General features: G+C 46.9%; 2 protein-coding genes across 3 annotated transcripts in view; one reads left to right on the top strand and one right to left on the bottom strand.

Annotated features, from left to right (window-relative positions):
* ZC3HC1 (zinc finger C3HC-type containing 1) overlaps window positions 1–7,440 on the bottom strand; it is an 80,183-nt gene extending 72,743 nt beyond the window's left edge. The window contains exon 1 of the mRNA XM_075345352.1: window positions 7,302–7,440. The gene's annotated coding sequence lies outside the window, so the exon portion shown is untranslated. The remainder of the gene's footprint in view (window positions 1–7,301) is intronic.
* Window positions 7,441–7,554: 114 nt separating this feature from the next.
* KLHDC10 (kelch domain containing 10) overlaps window positions 7,555–21,682 on the top strand; it is an 83,724-nt gene continuing 69,596 nt past the window's right edge. For both annotated transcript variants that reach the window (XM_075345355.1, XM_075345354.1), the window contains exon 1: window positions 7,555–7,624. In XM_075345355.1, the coding sequence (XP_075201470.1) occupies window positions 7,558–7,624 (67 nt within the window). In that variant the 5' untranslated portion in view covers window positions 7,555–7,557. The remainder of the gene's footprint in view (window positions 7,625–21,682) is intronic.

Genomic DNA, 21,682 nt, shown 5'->3' with positions numbered 1-21,682 from the left:
ACCATACTCGCGTGTGCTCGGTACTTGTGTTGAGGAGAGCCATAAGATGAAATACTTAATTAACCTCTGGACATAGAGCACTGTGAGAAGTGTGTTCAATTAAATCAATTCTCTATACATAAGCCAGTCACTCTTCAGAGGAAGCAAAGATGGCCCCCGATGACATCACAGACCAAACCATCAGCATGGATCCACCAGATGACGTTCCTCCCATCACCATGGATCCATCCGATGATGTCATAGACCCGCCTACAATGACGCCCACCAATCAGCTCATGGACTAACACATTGTTCAACCCACTGACCAATGGACACATCCAAGTATGCTCACTGTAGGGCTGACCATGCCCATTTCCTAGGTTATATAAAGGCATGCCCTTGAATAAATCAGGCAGAGCATGGGCTGACTTTTGTCGAGGAAAGATGACTATCCGACTGTGTCTGATCTTATTTTTCAAGCATGCACTCGATCCACACCAATTAGGCTAGGCAGTAGGCAACTAGTGATCTCTGATTAAAAGTTCACCCTAACACTTGTAATGAGCAGTTAGCTACTCGACGGGCGCAACTCGTGTACTGAGTATAATGGAAGTGCCATAGATCAGATCACTCAGCTGCAGATCGAGGTAGACACAGGACACTGTCTGTTTAAATTTTCTGCTGGTTTATTGTAACTTCATAAATCAGCTCAAACAAAGCAAAACAAAACAGCCTTCGTGACACAGAGAAAATAAAATGGCATACAAATAGTCTGTATATCTGCGGGGTGTGCCCACTCAGAATTTGGGTTCACTCTTTTGTAAGAGCACAGCTATGGCAGTCTGCTACCTCCATACACAGAACACATAATGGATCCAGTGGCCCTCATTTTACCTGCTGGTACCTTAGGGTGGAGATATGTGCACAGCCATCCCACCCATCTCTTTGACTGTTTACAAAAAAACCTGGCTATGACGCTTCCTGGGCGCATGGAGTGAGAGCTCCGTGGCTGTAGCTGTCCTTCTTGCCCTTTAATAGCATCTAATCTCTCCCTCACCTTTCCTAATGAAAGGAAATGCTGGCTTACAGTCCCAGGCCTCTGTGTATCTCACTCCGAGCTGTCCAAAAGGTGGCATTTAGCGATATTTGGCTGAATCTGTCTGTCCACCTTAGCGGGCTGCCCACACTGTCATGGTGGACGTGGATAACCCCCGTGGTGTTATCCGCTTGTCTACCTGTACCTGAGGCTATGAATAACTCATTGGCCCTCACTGCATCAGGCCTCCAACACACATTTGGTAAAAACACGCACGTGCCGCGACACACGTTTTCCCTGCGTGTGGTAAGTACGTGTCTCGGGTACGTGCGGTCCACGTGTGTTCTCCGTGTGCTATCCGCGATAGCACACGGAGAACTGGTAATTTGCATACTCACGTGGTCCGCGCTGCTGTCCAGGGTTCTGATTTTCGGCTCCAGCCCCGCCCACTCCCCGCTGACGCTGCTTCCTGCCGAGCGGAGGGGCGGAGATTAGCGCCCGTGACAGCACGCCCACCTCCTTTCCACGCTGATAACGAGCGGCGGCCAGCAGGAACATTTTGCAGCGGAAGAATCTGCAGGGCTGGTGGAGGTGAGTATGTGTTTTTTTGATTTAGTACACTCACTGCATGAAAATCAGTACAGGGTTAAACCCCCTCGCACACACCCCCACTTCGTAGCGCATTGTACCCGCGTTAATGTATGTAATGAGACGCGGGATGTAAATGTGGGTTTGTCACGTAGAATGCTGCGAGTCACGTGGTACTCCATGGGACCGCGTCACTAGCTGTCAGTGGACGCCTGACGTCACATTGTTATGGTCGCGTGTTCTCCTGGTTTGTCACGTGGCCTACTACACGTGGTCCGCACATCCGGTCGGCGTTTGCACATAGTATTGTGCCTAGCTATCGCGGGACCGGAAGTGGTTGCTGACACGTGACTGAACGTCATTGTGGTGGGCGGTAATGTACTCACCGCACTGACGTTCTGACGGGCGGTAGGTTAACACCTTTGAGGGGGATGTTACCCCTCTCACATGTTATGGGGTTTCCGCCCAGTTGGGGGCGTACGTTCTTTCACCCCATTGGGCTGGATTTGGCCACCCTCACTAATCATATGACATTTAAGGGCGGCTCTCTGAAAGCTCAGTGCTTTATGCCAGGCCCAGACACATCAGACTGGAGATCCATTTTACTAAAGGTAAAGACATGTGTGCCGTTACAATAAGTGCTAGATTTCTGTTAGAAGTTCAGTGATTTTTCTGACCACTTTTTGCTCATTTTTTATAGCTCCCTCATGACCATAATCCCCTGAGGAGTAAGCCTAATTATGAAACGCGTCGGGAGGGCTTGGAGTATCTAAGGTCAGACTGTTACCAATTGAGGGGTAGTGTGTGGCTATTTTTTGCCCCCCCCCTCTATATATTGGATAACCCTCTTTTCCATTATTAAGATAGTAGTAAGTTATATTTACCTGACCTTGCTGAACAATTGTGTCTGACAACCTGTCTAGTGTTGTCATAATTATTACCACGGTGGAGGATAATCCCTTCTGTTGTGGTCCTCTTGTGGAGTTTTGTCCTGTATTGACAATAACTGGAGCTTAATATCTGCTCTTTTTGGGTTGGTTTTACAACCGTTTATGTTTATGTTGTGTGGTCCTTCTTTTAGACCTTTATTATTATTAAAGGTTACATTTTAATCGTTACCACATTTTGATATACTTTTGCTCGGCTATTTATGTATTTTTTTTTTATTTTTAAATTAATGACACGTGTTCTCCGGCGTGTGTCACAGGGGACCGCATCCACACTACATCCGTGTGGTACGGGTGCGAACCGTGTGACACCCGTGCTGCCGGAGAATACGTGGACATGTCAGCGTGAGAAAATCACGGACGCACGTAAGTACGGAACGGACACACGTTCCGATCCAAAATACGTGTGTCCAAACAGTAATGAAAACATAGGTCCACGTGTCTCCGTGCCGCCAGTACGTGAAAAAACTGCCAAACACATACCGGCGGCATGGATGTGTGTCTTAGGCCTCAAGCGGAGTCTGTTGTCGGTCCCCCACAGACAGAGGCATTGCTCTTGTCGGAACCTGTGTACACCATACTGCAGATTAAAGCACCACTCTGGCATATTTGTTTATTTCACCCTAGGTAGTCCTCGCTAATGTGTGTTGCCTATGTGTAGTAAAATACTTACCAGTCATCATCTTCTGCTTCTTTCTGCACCACTCCAGTCATCTTTGAACCATGTAACCAGAACTGTGACTGGCTGGATCTCTCCAGTGTTTGTACTGGAAATCACTGAATCTATGAGGCTCTCATGCAGTGCCTTGAAAAAGTACTCATACCCTGTGAACTTTTCTACATTTTTTAACGTTGCACCCACAAACTTAATTGTATTTTATTTGGATTTTATGCGATATGCCAACACTAAGTAGCAAGTATTTGCGAAGTGTAAACAAGATGATATATGGTTTTCTAAATATTTTTCATTGCAATTACGGCTGCAAGTCTTTTTGAGTATGTCTTTACTACCTTTGAATTTACAAGTTAAAACTTTTGCTCATTCTTTGCAAAATAGCTGTAGCTCAGTAAGGTTGGATTGACAGCATCTGTGAATAGCAGTCTTCAAGAGTTGTCACAGATTCTCAATGGGATTTAGAAATGAATTTTAACTGAGATTTTTTTTAAAAATAAAAAATCCCCAATAAACCAGCGCTGATAAGAGGAAGGGGACCGGTAACGCCCCCAAAACGCACGTCGGATTGGACCTTTGCTCAGCTCACCCTGCGAGGTGCCGATAATCTAGCAGCCTCTCTCCCCCTTGTGAATATCCCAGCCCTGTATGTGGCGAATGCCCGGGCTGTCACTGAAGGAGCAGGAGAAGCTGCGTGCTTGATTCAACTACCGCCCTGTGAACTAGCACGGAATAGTGCTTTGTGGCTCTGCTCTCTTTAATCTAGGAGCGCAAATAGGAGTCCCTTGCACGGAAACTACTCTATATCTCCAGGAGGAGAAAGTACCATACAGTCATCCAGTATATGGAGGTTGATGTCTGAATTTGATCGTAGGAGCGCAAATAGGAGACTCCTGCATGGAAACGACTTTATATCTCTAGGAGGAGAAAATATCGTGCAGTCACCCAGTATGTGGAAGCTTGATGCCTGAACTTGACTGCAGGTGAACTCCTATTGGAACACTTGATGAGCTGGGGCTCTACCTCATCCTCACTACAATCCTGAAGTGCAGTTTCTTCAAATTCATTTAAAGGCACTTGGAACGCTGAAATTGCTGCTTATATTTTAAGACTCTATTAAAAGCTTATGGATTGAAAAAAACTCTCCAGGTATCTGAAAAATCATGTTGCAGTGATAGTTTCAATTGGCATTAAATATCCTATGCCTTGAAGCATCACTTAATATACTATACTAGATTTAATAATTGCTCTACTACCGGCCGGGGTACTGCAACCAGACACCTGGTATCTGTTTGCTGCACTATCAATTACTTATTCTTTATTTTTATTTTTATTTCTACCATATGTGGTGTATTCTCTCTCTTTTTTTCCTTGTTCTATTGTGTGAATTGTTTTGAATAAATTTGTGTCTAAAACAAGGACAGCAATAAAAAGTCTAAAATATTAACAAAAAAACAAAAACCTCTTATCAGCGCTGGTTTATTGGGGATTTTTTTATTTTTAAAAAATCTCAGTTAAAATTAATTTCTGATTCCAGGAAAATTAAAGGGTTTTTTTTTTGCCTACAAACCTAGCTGCAGACTTAATGGTTATTGGGGTCAAGCGCTAACAATTGTCTGTAGACTACTTGGCATAACCTCAATGGGATTTAGGCCTGGATTGTGACTGGGCTATTCAAATACATAAATATGCTTTGATCTAAACTATTCCATTGAAAAAACTAAGATTAGGGTCATTTTTCTGCTGGAAGATGAATCTACGCCCCAATCTCAAATCTTTTGCAGCCTCTACAAGAATTTTTCTATAAGCTTCATCCATATTTTTATCAACTCTGACCAGCTTTCGTGTCCCTCCTGATGAAAACTATCCCCACATCATGTTTCATGGTGGAGAGGGTGTTTTCAGGGTGTTCTGCCATGTTAGTTCTCTACCACATATAGGGTTTTGCATTTAGTCCAAAACATTTTACTGTGGTCTCACCTGACCAGGGGACCTTCTACCAAATTTTAGCTGCGTTCCTGTAGTGCTGGTATATCTGCAGAGATGCCGACTTACTGCCGTGGCCGGGTCACGTCCTCCCCCGTCTGTGTGCACATTGCAGCTTTGGTGACCACAAAGATGCAGCATGTCAATACTTTCTGCGCTTTTGCCAGCGTTTTAGAGCCCTTCCAGGTACACGTTTCACATAAAAAACGAATGCGTTTTTTGGATGTGTTTTTGAGCCCCAGGCTGCGTTTCTGTGACTACAGGTTCCATATTTGTGATCAACACAAAGATGCAGAGTGCGCACATAGCACATAGTATTTTACTGTACACAGCAGGGCTGTGGAGTCGGAGTCGGAGTCGTGGAGTCGGAGTCGGAGTCGGAGCTCATTTTGGTGGAGTCGGAGTCGGAGTCGGTATAAAATGCACCGACTCCGACTCCTAAAATATATAATAAATTGGGGACAGGAGTGCAATGCAGAATGTGCTGAATATTTTACTAAATAACAACATTTAGTATAATGCTTATATTTAAGTGAAAAATTTATTGTAGTACAATGTGAACATCAGACATTTAATTGTTTTTATGATACAATAATCAAGATATTTGGATAGAACATAAAATATTTATTGGAATACAACTTTAGAACACAAAAAAACTAATAAATTGTAAATATGTAATATATATAATATATATATATACAGTGTATATACACACACACAAGATATATATGTAATCTACTGTATATTACATAGTGTATTACATATTTACAATTTATTACAGTTTTTTGTGTTCTAAAGTTGTATTCCAATAAATATATTTTATGTTCTATCCAAATATCTTGATTATTGTATCATAAAAATTATTAAATGTCTGATGTTCACATACACATATTCATGTACTACAATAAATTTTTCACCTAACTATAAGCAATATATGTAGGAGTCGGAGTCGGAGTCGGAGTCGGAGCCGGAGTCGGAGTCGGTGCAAGAGAATTTGAGGAGTCGGAGTCGGAGTCAAAGGTTTGGCTTACCGACTCCACAGCCCTGGTACACAGGGAACATACTGTATATTGCTGATAACGCTCTGGTTGTGAAATAAAAAGATACAACAAACTGAGCACTGGGGTTGTGGATTGAAATCCCACCAAAGACAACATCTGCAGCAAGGAGTTTGTATGTTCTCCCCATGTTTGTGTGGGATTCCTAGAGGTTCTCTGGTTTCCTCCACACTCCAAAGGCATACAGATAGGGACCTTAGATTGTGAGCCCCAATGGGGACAGTGATGATGCCTGTAAAGTGCTGTGGAAGACGCTGGTAGAAGCATTATAATAATGACCGCGGATATGCCTCTCTCTTTATACACAGACCACTGGCGTGACGTGTACAGCCGTAGCACAGTGTCCGAAACTAAATAGTACATGTAAGGCTAGTTTCACATTTCCGTTGTTTTTCATCAGTCACATGCTTGATGCTTGTGACTGATGCGTTGTACAACGGATGACAAGAATAAGAATTCATTGTCGGACTCCGTTGTAAAACGTGAGAGAGAGAACGATCAGCTGGCCGCCGGGTGATCAGCTGATCGTTCACAATAGCCGGCCGCTGGGTGATCAGGTGATCGCTCTCATTAGCCGGCCACCGGGTGATCAGCTGATCGTTCTCATTAGCCGGCCGCCGGGTGATCAGCTGATCGCTCACAGAAGCCGGCTGATCAGCTGATCGTTCACAATAGCCGGCCGCCGGGTGATCAGGTGATCGCTCTCATTAGCCGGCCGCTGGGTGATCAAAAGGATTCTGCTGCTCAAAAAACGCTACCTGCTGCGTTCCTGACACCCGACGGTCAGTCGTTTCACGACTGATCAGTCGGGCGGCGGATGCAACGCAGTGTCATCAGTCACAATCCGCTGCTCATATAAGTATATGGGAAAAACGGAATCCGCCAAACGGATTCCGTTGTTTACCCTAACTGCGGATTGTAACTGATACAAATTGACGGAAATGTGAACCTAGCCTGAGAAGTGGTTCTGACGTTACATCAATGAGAACATCCTTGATATGAGGGCACCATCTATAATTGTCCAGTGTGGCTACCTTTCCCTGTGTCAGGCTTGGCAGAGGACAGACTGGGCATATTCTATGGCTGCCATCACTGACCCCTCTCCCTCCTGTATTATACAGCTGGCCTTGTCCCCACAGTGGAGGTGTACGCTACACGCAGGTACAGGAATGTTGTCACAGGAGTGGGTGCTGCAGTGAAGACCCTTCCCCCGTGTGCAGCTGTTAAGCGGCCACTTCGTGCCCGGCCTGTGTTTCCGGGTGGGGGAGGTTTAGTGGTGCACGTTTCGTCATGGCGGCTGAAGCCGGTGGAGGGGAACCGCTGGTTCGGTTCGTGAAATTGAGCGGTCGAGCTGCAGGTGAGGCTGGCAGACCCCGGAGGGTGGCACGGCTGCGGGAGGTCCTCCCCGGGGGCAGACTCAGGCTGCTCTGACCTATGGGCTCTGGCACTGTGCTGCTGCTGGCCAGATCGGCACACATTGACCTGAAAGGTGTTTGAGCAGACATTGGCAGTGTTGGCCATAGCAGCCATTCCTGGTGCCCTGTATCCGGATCATGAAATGTGTACTCACACAAATAACTATAGGCACCCTGTGATGAGTGATGTGGCATGGCACTGAGGCTTCTGGGCAGCAGTGTTATCTGTAGCCTTGTGGCACCTCTTTATCACAGTGCAATGACTGTAGGCTCCTGTCAGCACACGTCCCAGGCTCTGAAGTGACCCTGGGATTGTTTTGGGGTCTTTGGTGGATGTTTGATGCAATGCTACCACTTTATGGCCCCTTTCATGTCTAACCTGGCACTGTGCATGGACAGAGCTGCTGCATGCCCGCAGGACCATGGCTGAGGCAGTGGTCTGATGCCAGCAGATCTAGGGCATGTGACCTCTAATATGAAATGAGCATGATGGTACATATGGGGGGTGAAACGATCACAATCCCTTTAAGTGACAATAATATGGTTGGACCAAGTGCTTTATAACAAGAGCCACTAAGTGCGGTTGCTCCGGGGTGGGGGGCTTTATTACTAAAGGGGTAGAAAACGCCGAAGACCAATTGCTAGCAGGCCATCAATGGTTTAAGGTATTGGCACTTTTTTATTTTTTTTTATTGAAGTAATTTTGCAAATGGCTTTCATGAAAAATGTAAATGTGTATATCATTACTCCCTTAGTTGCAGCCTAAATACTGACCCTATTAATGTTTGCTTTTGCATAGTTATCCTGTTCCTCCTCTGTGGTTAGTGCTTCCTGCTGCGCTACTACTCATATATAGGTCATTTTTTATTTTTTTTCATATCGAGTCTTATTGTTGTTATGGGAGAGATATCAAGACCAAGTAAGGCTATGTACATACATTATGCATCTGTGCAATTGGCTTCAGACTGGACATATTTAGGCTAGTAAAGCTTTGCTTACTGAGTGACCTTTGTCACATATAGAACATTTGCATTATTAGGGGTTATTCAGTTTTGGAAAAGTAGACCCCAAATGATTCCAGTATTGTAAAATGGCAAGTACTCCTCCTCCTTTGGCTGTAGTGGTCATGTCACTTCGATAACTCACGTCACTGATGCAGCAAATCGGTGGCTCATGCTGTCTACAGTCAGATTGTCTGCAGCAGTGATGTGATCCAGACACCAGAGCAACGGAACTGCCATGAGACAAGATTAATATGATCTGCCTGTATTTTACATTAGTGAAATCATTTGGAGCAACGTTTCTAAAAATGGATAATCACTTTAAATTGAACCTGTTCACCAGGTTTGTCCCTTATGAGATGTGGCCACCTTCAGTGAGTCCTTCTAGAATACTGTATATAAGAGCCCTGACCGCTCTGTATAATGTAAAAATCCCCTTTATTATACTCTCCTAGGGGGCGTGAACAAGGAGACGACAGGAGCATTAAGGGCTGAATGCAAAAGGATTTTTTTTAATCACAAAAGTTTTAAAAATAACTCACTATATAGAAACACATAAAAAGTGCTAGATTTTAACTAGGGGATGAACACCCACATGCATGTGAAGGAGAAAAAACGAGAAAAAATAGTAGGTTGAACCTTGCCTGAGGACCTCTATTGACCTCTATTCATGCGAAACGCGCGTTGAAGGGTCTTTTTACACACATTTGGAGGACAGAGGGTGAGATCTAATCACCCATGGGTAAGCTGCCTGGCTTATATGATTGAGGAATCACCTCTTGTAATTTTTACCGCTGCTGCGCTTGATCTATAGGTGTATTATACATTTTCCTTTCGCCACGACAGCACCCACGAGAGAGGGATCCGCCCCCTTCAGGACAGGAAACCTACAGATAAAAAGGGAGCGGTCCCCCTCCCTCATCAGTTGGTTTCCTGTCCTGGAAGGATCGGAACCTACCATACCTGGGTCTAGGAGTCCGTGCGGTGTCTAAGGGAACGGCGGAGCTCAGGATTCCAGAAGCACGGTCGGTGGAGCTCCCCTTGTGGACTCCATCCTCCGGTGCATCCCGTCCTCTTTCCCTCGGCTTGGCCTGATCCTCCGGGGAAATGGCGCCTGCAGGATCGCGCCGGTGAGTAGGCTGTTTGTGGAACGGTGCTCTCCCTGTGCTGCATGATTCCAGTTCCTTCGGGATTGTGGAGCATGTGCCGGGGGGGGCGTGTCCGGTACTGCCACGCAGCTCACGCGCGACTTCCTGCAGGGACCCGGAAGTGAAAGGACACTTCCGGGAGAACGGATGGCTGGGAGACTCGTGGACTCCTCCTGATGACGTGTCTGAAGTAATCAACGGGCCGGTGAGTTGCTGTGTGCGGCGAGTCTGGCGCTTCCCCTGCACCACGTGCGTGCAGTAACGTGTACGCGCGAGGGGGGACGGCGTGTCCGGGACTTGCTGCGTCAGCACTCGTTGCCTCAGCGTTACAGAACTACAGGCAGAAACAGACCGCTTCTACAGAGATGGGAAGTCCCCGCGACTCCCCTGCCCGGGACACCTCTCCGTCCAGGGATGCTGGACGTAAGGACTCAAGTGACACCAGGAGTTCCACGGGTCGTAAGAGGACCGAGGACTCTGCATCCTCCAAGGACCGGACAAATCGTTCGTCCCCGCCTCCAAAGCCGGTATCCGTTCCTTTACTGGTATGGGTGAGTGACCTTCGTGAATGTTACCCTATACTGATGTTCCCTTCCGGTTCTGTTCCAGGGCCCTAAGAAAAGCACCGCTAAAACTAATAATAAGGAGTGCCCACTGTGTGCCTGTCCCCTCCCCAAGGACTATATACAGAAGCTTTGTAGGTCCTGTATCCAAGCTATTCGGGGGGAGGCTTCAGCTTCTACCAACCCCCCTCCGGATCTCAGGGAACTGATACGTACTGAAATACAGGCTTCTCTTCAGTCCCTGCACGGCTCCAAGAAATCTAAGAAGTCTCACCGTCAGTGTGATTTCCCCCCCATCTGACTCAGCTGACAGCCAGAGTGATGCTTCTTCGGCCTCTACCTCATCCTCTTCTGACGAGGCTGGAAAGGCATGTTTCTCATTGGATGGGATGGACACCTTAGTAAAGGCCGTTCGGTCAACTATGGGGATTGCAGAAGAAAAAATCACCAAGACTGCTGATCATTCCCTGTTTGCTGGTCTCACTCAGAAGAAAAGGAAATCCTTTCCTGTGAATGAGGCCCTAAAAACCCTTGTTCGCAAGGAGTGGCAGAAACAGGATCATCGTGGTTTTCTCCCGTCTTCTTCAAAACGGAGATATCCCTTTGATGATGCAGACTTATCCCAATGGTGTAAGGTACCAAAGGTAGATGTGGCAGTAGCAAAATCCTCTAAAAAATCAGCCTTGCCTTTCGAGGATATGGGATTTCTACGAGACCCTCTAGACCGTAAGGCGGATGCCTTCCTGCGTAAAACCTGGGAAGCCTCTGCGGGGGCACTGAAACCGGCCATTTCTGCAACATGTACAGCCAGGTCACTTTCAGTCTGGCTTGATACCCTAGACAAGCAGCTTAAGTCAGGTACCTCCAGGGATAAGATTGTTTCCTCGCTACCCTTACTCAGAGACGCAGCTAATTACCTGGCAGATGCTTCTGCTGACTCTGTCCGCCTAGCGGCCCGAGCGGCAGGGTCTTCTAATGCAGCCCGGAGGGCACTCTGGTTGAAATCATGGAAAGGGGACACATCCTCAAAATCGAGACTATGTGCACTTCCATGTGAGGGTGAGTTCCTTTTTGGTCCACAACTGGATGACATACTCACCAAGGCAGGTGATAGTAAAAAGGGGTTCCCTAATGCATTTGCTCCTCCTTCTAGGCTCCCATATCGCAAACGTCGTTTCCAGCCCACACGACCTGATCGCAGGGATAGATCGGACAACCCCGCCTCTGGGTCCAAGGGGACCCTGTTTGGAAACCCTTCCTCTCGTAGGAAGTTCCCTAAACAATGATGGGGGGGTTCCGGTGGGAGGCAGACTAAGGTTTTTTGCAACCCTTTGGAATACCATCACTTCCAGGTCCTTTATACTAGATTTGATTTCTCACGGTCTCCGGCTAGAATTCACTTCTCTACCTCCACAATGGTATTGTCTTACGCCCACTAGGAAGTCGGAGACTCAACATAATGCACTGGTGACGGAAGTTCTCACTCTGGTGGAAAAAAGGGTTCTTACGCCTGTCCCGTTAAGTGAGAGGGGACGGGGGTTTTACTCCCCTCTTTTCTTAGTTCCAAAGCCTGATGGGTCGTTTCGGACCATCATTAATTTAAGAAAACTGAATCTCTTTCTAACATACCGACGGTTTAAAATGGAATCACTCCTGACCACCATAAAGTTGCTCTATCCCAATTGCTACATGGCGGTCCTTGATCTAAAAGATGCATATTACCACGTCCCGGTTCACGCACTTTATCAGCAATACTTCCGGGTAGCACTCTTTATGCACAACTCTGTTCACCATTTCCAGTTCACGGCCATGCCCTTCGGTGTTTCACTCGCCCCTCGGATTTTCACTAAAATAATGGCAGAAGTCACCGCTCACCTTCGCGAGCAACAGACCTTCGTGATTCCCTATCTAGATGACCTACTGGTTGTGGGTAGCACGGCGGCACAGTGTTCTCTCCGTCTCCATAATACTATGTCAACTCTGGGTCGTCTGGGGTGGCTTTTGAATCTCCAAAAATCTAGACTCACGCCCTCAACTTTTCAGTCTTTCCTAGGCATGCTTCTGGATTCTCGGCAACAGCGTTGTTTTCTCCCTGTGGACAAAATAGCAAAAATCCAGAGGATTGTACGACACACAGACTCACAGTTCTCTATCTCTCCGTTCTGCAATGTCCCTGTTGGGGTCCCTGACCTCCTGTATCCCCGCTGTCCAATGGGCCCAACTTCACTCCAGGCAGCTTCAGTGGGAGGTTCTGGCAGCGGCACGATCCCATCCAGGGTCACTCGATCGTCCTCTGAGATTGACAGACGCTACACGTGCATCCCTGACTTGGTGGCTTCAGGAGGAGAACTTAACCAAGGGGAAAGAATGGCATGTTCACCCCACCAATGTCCTCACGACGGACGCCAGTCCCTGGGGGTGGGGGGCTCACCTGGGGGATTCCATGACCCAAGGTCTTTGGTCCCAGCAAGAATCAACCGAGTCCTCCAACTGGAAAGAACTCATGGCGGTCTCTCAGGCACTGATGTCGTTTCTTCACCTCCTCAGGGGAACCCATGTACGACTTTGTACGGACAATCGGACGGTGGTGGCATACATCAACCACCAAGGGGGAACGAGATCGTCTTCCCTCATGTCCACGGCGGTTCAACTGTTGGAACTTGCCGAGACTCATCTGTTATCCCTCTCTGCAGTGCACATCCAAGGGGTGGACAATGTCAGGGCGGATTTTCTCAGCCGGCACACTCTCTATCAGGGAGAATGGGTCTTACATCAGGAAGTGTTTGCTCAAATCATACAGTACTGGGGCCTCCCGGTTATAGATTTGTTTGCTACCAGAGCCAACAGGCAGTTGAAACTGTTTGGATCCCTGAGCAGGGCAGATCAGCCGACAGTGTTAGATGCCCTTCAGGTTCCCTGGCGGTACAGTCTTGCTTATGCCTTTCCTCCCATAATTCTTCTACCAACAGTCATTCGGAAAATCAGGGAAGATCAGGCTCGCATTATCCTTATAGCTCCCTTCTGGCCCAGACGTCCCTGGTTCTCCCTCCTGAGACAGATGTCAGTGACAGACCCCTGGGTTCTCCCATCCCGACCGGATCTCCTATCACAGGGTCCTTTCCGGCATCCACGCGTCAAGGGACTCCACTTGACGGCATGGAATTTGAAAGGGCGTTACTAGACTCACGGGGGTTTTCCGGTCGCCTGGTGGATACCTTGCTGCAGAGTCGGAAACCGGTAACTACCCGTCAGTATGGTCGGGTATGGCACCGGTTCCTTGTCTCCTTCCCTGATGCCGCACCTTCGGTGGTCCCGATTTCTTCTATTCTGGAATTTCTCCAGTCTGGGCGAGATCTGGGTCTGTCAGTCAGTACCCTTAAAGGTCATGTGTCAGCTCTAGGCGCCCTTTATAATTCTAATATAGCGGGGGATAAATGGGTCATGCGTTTCATCAAGGCCTGTGACCGGGGTCAGCCAATTCGTCTCCCATGTACACCACCCTGGGATCTCACTCTGGTTCTGGATTCCCTTACCCGTCCACCCTTTGAACCACTCACATCGGCTTCTGACAAATTGCTCTCTTTTAAAACTTGCCTCTTAGTTGCACTCACTTCGGCTCGGTGTGTTAGTGATCTTCAGGCTCTTTCCGTAGATCCTCCTTTCCTTGGGGTCTTCCCAGATCATATTGTTCTTAGAACTGACCCGGCCTATTTGCCGAAAGTAGCCTCACAGTTTCACCGTAATGCGGAAATCATTCTTCCTTCCTTCTTTCCTGACCCTTCCACACCGGAGGAATGCAGGTTTCATACGCTAGACGTCAAGGACGTTATTCTCACATATATTTCTAGGACAGCCCCTTGGAGACAGGATAGGGCTTTGTTTATTGCCTTTCAGGGTTCCAGACGTGGTCATCAGGTGACAAAACAATCCTTGGCCCGATGGATGCGGGATGCTATTTCTGTTGCATATGACTCGAAGCAGGAGCCCCTTCCGTCTCCTGTACAGGCTCACTCTACCAGGGCGATTGCTTCATCTTGGGCTGCCATGGCGAATGTCTCCATTGACAGTATTTGTAAGGCTGCGACCTGGTCTTCTCCTTCTACCTTTTACAAGCACTACCGGTTGGACCTTTCTTCCTCAGCTGACCTTTCGTTTGGGAGATCGGTTCTTCAGAGGGTGGTCCCTCCCTAAGCGTGTTATCTCTCTAAGTCTCTCGTGGGTGCTGTCGTGGCGAAAGGAAAAGACTAAATTACTTACGGTAATGGGATTTTCCAGAGTCCACGACAGCACCCTTTACACCCCTACCCTTTTTGTTTCTTCACCCTTTGGGTTTGATGGTTCTACTTTTTGTCTTGTATTGATACTAATTTTTGGCGGTTCCTTTCCATTTTCTCTGTAACCAACTGATGAGGGAGGGGGACCGCTCCCTTTTTATCTGTAGGTTTCCTGTCCTGAAGGGGGCGGATCCCTCTCTCGTGGGTGCTGTCGTGGACTCTGGAAAATCCCATTACCGTAAGTAATTTAGTCTTTATCTAGGTGATTCATGTAGAGCTCTACCTATTTAGGCTCCCCTGGCATATTTTGAATACTATTTTTTTTTTTTTTCTCATTTTTTTTTCTACTTCACATGCATGTGGGTGTTCATCCCCTATTTAACATCTAGCACTTTTTATGTGTTTCTATATTGTGAGTGATCCATGTTTAAAACGTCCGGACCTGGAAGTCAGGCACAATCTTTTTGTAGCCTTATAGTGAGATAAAATTTCCTCCTGTCACTTTTCCCTTCTAACCCACTAAAAAACTTAATAATTTGGTATAACTGCACTCCAAAATGTCTGTCCGTCATAATGTAAAATTAACACCCTGCAAACAAACCAAGCCCCATCATATCTCCAGTATAAAAATAAAAACTTATGAGTCTCTGAAAATGTTGCCACAAACCGTCACTTACCTTATTTTTCGGATTATAAGATGCACTTTTCTTCACAAAAATTTGGGAGGAAAATGAGGGGTGTGTCTTTTAAAATCCAAATAAAGCTTACTGGGGGGGGGCTGTTTGTGCAGTTCTGTGTGCGGCGGCCAGATGCGTGGGGGTGGCCTGGTGTGTGTTGCTGTATGTGGGCTGCCTCTCTGTACGGGTGGACGGCCTGCTGGCTGTCACGCTGTGCGGTCGGGTGGGTCGCTGTGCGGACTGCGGTGGCTGTGCAGCGAGTGTCTGTCTGTCCGCGGTCCCGGTTTCAAATGATGGCACTGGGAGTCAGCACGTGCACAGATGGAGCTCTTGGATGAGAGCTCCATCTGCGCACGCGTTGCTTCGGGCACCATCATTTGAACCGGGACTGCGGACAGACTGGAATGCTCCCCGCACCGGCCTGCTCCACCACTGACCTGCCGCTGTCACTGACTCACCTCTGCCACCACTATCCCGCCACTGCTGCTGTTACTGATTCGCCTCTTCCACCACTGACCTACTGCCGCCACTGACCTGCCGCTGTCACGGACTTACTGCTGCTGTCACTGACCTGCCTCTTCCACCACTGACCTGCTGCTGTCACTGACCCGCCGCTGACACCACTGCCCCGCCGCCGCTGCCTGCTGTGACCACACTCCACCATCGCTGGCGCCCCCCTCTGGTAAGACAACACCAGATTATAAGATGGACCTCATTTTATTTATTTTTTTTAACCTTTAAATTTGGGGTGCATCTTATAATCCAGTGCGTCTTATAAAACGAAAAATACAGGCTTTTTTTTTTTTTGTTTTTTTTTTTTTAACTTCTGATTTTTTTTTTTTTCTATGCCTTTCAACATTTAAATAATAATAATCAATACAAGTTTAGTATCTCTGTAATCTTCCTGACCTGGAGAATCATGAGAATTGATCACTGTAAATAACATTCCCCTTCCCCACCCCCCCAAAAAAGAGGAATTCCGTTTATTCACCATCTGATTTTATTGCACTGTTGAGAGCGGTACCATTTCATCTTTTCCTTTAGTCAGCAGAAAAGCTAGAATAGGTGCTGACATCCGTCCTCCGTGACCCTGTCCACATCTCAGTATCACTATGCAGTAACCAAGAAAATGTCTCTGTACTGTGACCCTAAACTTAATTCTCCCTTATCCTTTTACAAACACTCAAGTGGAGTGGAGGAGTGATATCAGACACACAGAGCAGATCCTGCTCCCACTTACCTAAAGGGGTGGTCCGACACCTAAAGGTTGTTTTTGTTTTTTTTAACTATCTGTACCCCCTAACTACTTTTGTAACCATCTCTATTATACAATTTCCTACACTTCTTCCAAATCTAATCTCTAAAGGTTTAGGGTTTTGTTTTTTTTTTTACTGCACTTTCTGTGATGTTTCAATTGAGAGCAGTGTCAAACATGATGTCACAGGAGGCTGAGGCTGCAGTCACTCCCCACAGCGTCCATCACCCATCCTGGACAAGATGTCACCAGTGGCAGCTCTGCAGATACTCGTTTCTTGCATCACCACCTTCCTGAGGATATTTTGAATCCTGGATGATGAATGATGGACACTACACTGTTGCCGGAGTTAGTGGAGCATCGGCATGTCATTCATCTCTGTGGCCACTTCCATTGCTTGTGTGAATGTCGTTGACTGCAGAAGATCCTAGATGTAGTGAAGGACACCAGTGCTGCCCCACAGACTCTAGCACTACCCTCAAAAGAAGTGTCATCAGGGGCGGCGCTGGTGTCTAAATTACTTCTAGCACCTTTCCCTGATGATGCTTCATTTGAGGGTGGTGCTAGAACTAGTAAAGAACACAAAGTAGGTCTTCAGGTTGCTTTTGAAGGTTTCCACTGTAGGCAACAATCTGATATGTTGGGGTAGAGAGTTCCAGGGTATGGAGGATGCACTGGAGAAATCTTGTGTCCGATTGTGGAAAGAGGAGATGAGCGGAGGAGAGAAGGAGATATTGTGAGGATCGGAGGTTGTGTGCAGGTAAGTACCGGGGACTAGGTCACAGATGTGTGGAGGAGACAGTTTGCAGATGGCTCTGTATACTGTGATAAGGGTTTTGAACTGGAGTCCGAGTAATAGAGGGGGGATGGATAGGTTGATTAGTCAGGCAGCAGAGTTTAGGATGAATTGGAGGGGTGCAAGAGTGTTAGAAGGGAGGCCACACAGCAGTAGGTTGCAGTAGACAAGGCAGGAGATGATGGTTAAGCAATGTACAGATCCAGGAAATTTAGCGAGCTAGAGTTGGCACAAGGTGGAAAGGGCTTGTATTTGTGGTTTGAAGGAGAGAGGAGTCAAGGGTGAGCAGCCATTGACATTGATGGATAGGTCTGTTGGTGGAGATTGAAAGAGATGGGTGGGGGGGAGAGGGGAGATAATTTTTTTTTGTCCATGTTACGTTTTATAAATTGAGCAGAGAAAGAGGATGAAATGGCAGACAAACATTGTGGGATTGTGGTTAGTAAGGCTGGTTTCACACATCCGGCATTTCACCACTTTGCCGGATCCATCACAATCCAGTACAGTGCAATACAGTACAATGGCATCGCTGCAAGCTCCGGCCACAGCATGTGACCGGAGCTTGCTGCGATGCCTGTATTGCACTGTACTGGAGTGTGACAGATTCGGCAAAGCGGCAAAATGCCGGATGTGTGAAACCGGCCTAAGGAGGTTATATCTGGTCTAGAGAGCTAGATTTGTTTGTCATCTGCATAGAGATGGTACTGAAAGCAATGGACCTCTATGAGCTGTCCCGGGCCGAAGGTGTAGCTGAAGAACAGCAGTGGTCCCTGAATTGAACCTTGGGGGGACACTAACAGATAGGAGACGAGATTAGGAAGTGGTGTGTGAGTAGCAGAGACACTGAATGTCCGATCTGTTGGGTATGAAGTGATCCAAGATGGGGCCAGGTCTATGATACCAAGAGATGCGAGAATTTGTAAAAGGAGGGAATGATCCACTGTGTTGAAGGCAGAGGACATGTATAGGTGAGAGTAGTGTCCCTCGTCTTTGGCGGTTAGTAGGTCATTGGTGACTTTAGTTTGGGCAGTTTCAGTGGAATGATGAGGTCGGAAGCCAGATTGTAACCAGTAAAAGAGGGAGGAGAGGTGGGAGGTAAGTTCAAGATGAACATGCTGTTCCAGTAGTTTTGCAGCGTACAGGAGAAATGGTATGGGGCGATAGCTCGACACAGAGAATGGGTCAAGGGATGTTTTGTTGAGGATGGGTGTGATCGAGGCATGTTTAAATCATGACTGGAAGACACCAGTTGTTAGTGATAGGTTGAAGAGATGGGCTAGGTTTGGGATGAAAACTGGTGACGTTGGGGGATGTGTTGGACTGGGACTGGGTCAAGGTGAAAAGGTCACAGTTGGTGACATGATCTGGAGAGTAGAGGAAAGTTTACCTTCTGTAATGGCAAGAAGCTAATTTTGGAGGAAGATGGCTGAGTAGACATGAGGAGGGGCTGTGGGGATTATAGGCCAACACTTTATCTGATGTTGTCAATCTTGTTGAAGAAAGAGGCAAAGTCTTTGGAAAGATGGAAACCCCCATAAGAAAGTGCAACTGGAGAGGCAGTGTCAGTGTGCGAGCCAGGTATCTGATCCAGAGAAAGGAAAGTGTTAGTGATGAAAAGGTCATGGATGTATGAAGGTTTGTTGCAGACACAGCGATCGTGCGTGGACAAAGGATTTCATGTTTGGGAACAGATCTGAGGAGGAGGTGAGATGGATGGAGGTAACGATGACCGGTTCATTACTAGGTGTATGGATTGGGGAGGTTAGTGGGAAGTGACAAGAAACAGAAGCATTGTTTACAGTGACTATGTATTCAGTTACCCTCAGTTCTAATTCATTGCAGTACACTTAACTCTAGAAGTCCCAGAGAGGGGTCATTTAACATTTCTACCATTGGACCCTATGCAGCTTGAAATTTCTGGAACTTCTAGTGTTAAAGGATGCATAGCAGACGGCCTGGTACTATGCACTTACACACAAGCCCCGGTTTAGTAAGACTGGCCATCTTCCGCTGGTCTTCATGAAGGGATGGGAAGGAGTGCCAGGTTCCTGATTCATTAAGAAGCATAATGAAACAGGCGAGGAGGCATCCGCCTTGCCATGACATTACTCCAGTTCTTGTTTGAGTACGATTTGTGGCATAGGGAACTCCGACATTCGGCGGTCATTACACCCCTGTCATGCCCTAGCTCTGCCCGCTTTGCTGGTAATGGTATACGTACTGTATATTCGATCTGTAAAATCATGGCTAGAACTCGCACGTGAAACACAGAAATGTGACTATGGCCTTGATTGGGCCTCCAATGTAATAGAGGCAACCTTTTGATTGTTTTTGACATTTGAGAAGTGCTAAACCACTGCTGCTTCACTAGAGATGTTACAGATGTCGCCATGTTTACCTAGCTATGGCTGCTGTTTATGTGAGTAGGGTTTAGAGAGCAGACAGATGGCTTGGAGCTGCTGTCACCTGGAGAGGCCGGCGAGAACAACAAGGTCTATGGAGTGGGGCATGAATTTGTGTTGATGAGGTTCTCGCTTATGATGTGGACACCAGGAAATCCCAGGTTACATTTAACACTGTTATTTATAGCTGCAGATTAAGGCTCTGTGCGCACGCGGAGTATTTGGTTGCAGAAATCTCTGCATCTCTTGGCAGAAAAAAATGTGTTTTTTTGACTTGTTTTTTGCATGTGTTTTTCTATGCATTCTGGGTGGAAAAACGCTGCAAAAACACAATTGACATGCAGATTTTTGTAAATCTGCAAGGGAAAAAAAGCCACACGTGCAGAAAACGTCAGCATTCTCATTAACTTTGCTGGCACAAGGATAGACATGCAGTTTTGTGACAACGCCACTAAAAACCCCCATAAAAAAAGCTATAAACAAAAAAACGCACTGTGTGCACGTAGCCTAAACCTTTTTTTTTTGCTTAATTCACCATAATTTTGGTGCTGTTTTTCATGTGTTGAGTTTTGAACTGCTGTAAAATAAGCTGTGCCTTTTATCATAAAACAGTGTTTTTTCCCCATATGTAACTTGTTTATAAAAATATTAATGCATCCCCCATAGGTTTCTGAGGGGGGAAATTGTGCCAACAAATAATCCCTTTCAGGAGCGAGGTATGTTACTACAACTAAAATCTAAGGGGTTAGGTGCAATATTTGAGACACTTCACATAGTGTGCAGTAGTTTAAAGCAAAGATGAAGTAAGGGCCAGTGGGGGAAGCTGCAGGTGACCATCAGCAAAAAGATTGTGCAAATCTGCAGTGCTATATTTTACAGATTGTCCCTTACGCCTATTGTAAAAGCACCGTCACACACAATGAGATCGCTAATGGGATCGTTGCTGTGACGCAGCAGCGATCTTGTTGTGTGACACCTACCAGCGATCAGGCCCCTGCTGTGAGATCTCTAGTCGTTGCCGAATGGTCCAGGCCATTTTCTTCAGAGGCGATGTCCTGCTGTGCAGGACGGACGCATCGCTGTGTTTGACACCTACCAGCGACCTCCTAACAGGGTTCCAATGCCCGCCAAGATCGTTATACAGGTCGCTGATCATTACTGCGTGACATCTCACCAGCGACTTACCAGCGATCTTTATCAGGTCGTATCATTGTCGGGTTCGCTGGCAAGTTGTTGTGTGTGACTGGGCCTTAAGACACAAACAACTTATTGGAGATGGTGTGAATGGATTCACAGGACCAACTGAGTCCATCGCAACCCCACGTGTGTCATGCCACAGATCGACAACATACTAAGCCTTTTAATCAAAATAAGAACTATGTATCCCTTCAGGGAACAGGCGATTCTCAATACTCCCAGCTAGTGGCCACAGATTACTGCCGTGGCTGATAAGACCGGTCCTGTAAATCCATTCGCACGAAGTCAACTTGTGCTAACTCTGTATAGTGCCGGATTCACAGCCACACCGTTCAAGAAGTAATGTGCAACTATTGTCGGCCAGCTCAGTTTGCATGACCAGGAGGGGTCTTTCGTTGCTTTAAAGTCAGCACAGAATGACTGTTCAATCCAAATCCAGGCGCTTAGAGTGTCTCATGGTGCGGCCAATCATTCATGTGCATTTTCCCTCAATCTCCTCCCTCTCCTCTTCTGTGATTGACAGCTCTGGCTTCAAAGCGACAGAAAAGGGATGGAAAACAAGCAATTGGGAAGGTGTATTTAAATGAATGGTCCATCTTGACATATTTCAAAAGCACTGAGGGCTGTTTCACACATGCGGCTTTCCACCGGATCCGGTGCACTCCAGTACAGTGTGATACAGCACAA

Source organism: Anomaloglossus baeobatrachus, chromosome 4 (assembly GCF_048569485.1).
Source record: "Anomaloglossus baeobatrachus isolate aAnoBae1 chromosome 4, aAnoBae1.hap1, whole genome shotgun sequence".
Classification (NCBI taxonomy): Eukaryota; Metazoa; Chordata; class Amphibia; order Anura; family Aromobatidae; genus Anomaloglossus; species Anomaloglossus baeobatrachus.
This window is presented reverse-complemented; position numbering and strand designations above follow the sequence as displayed.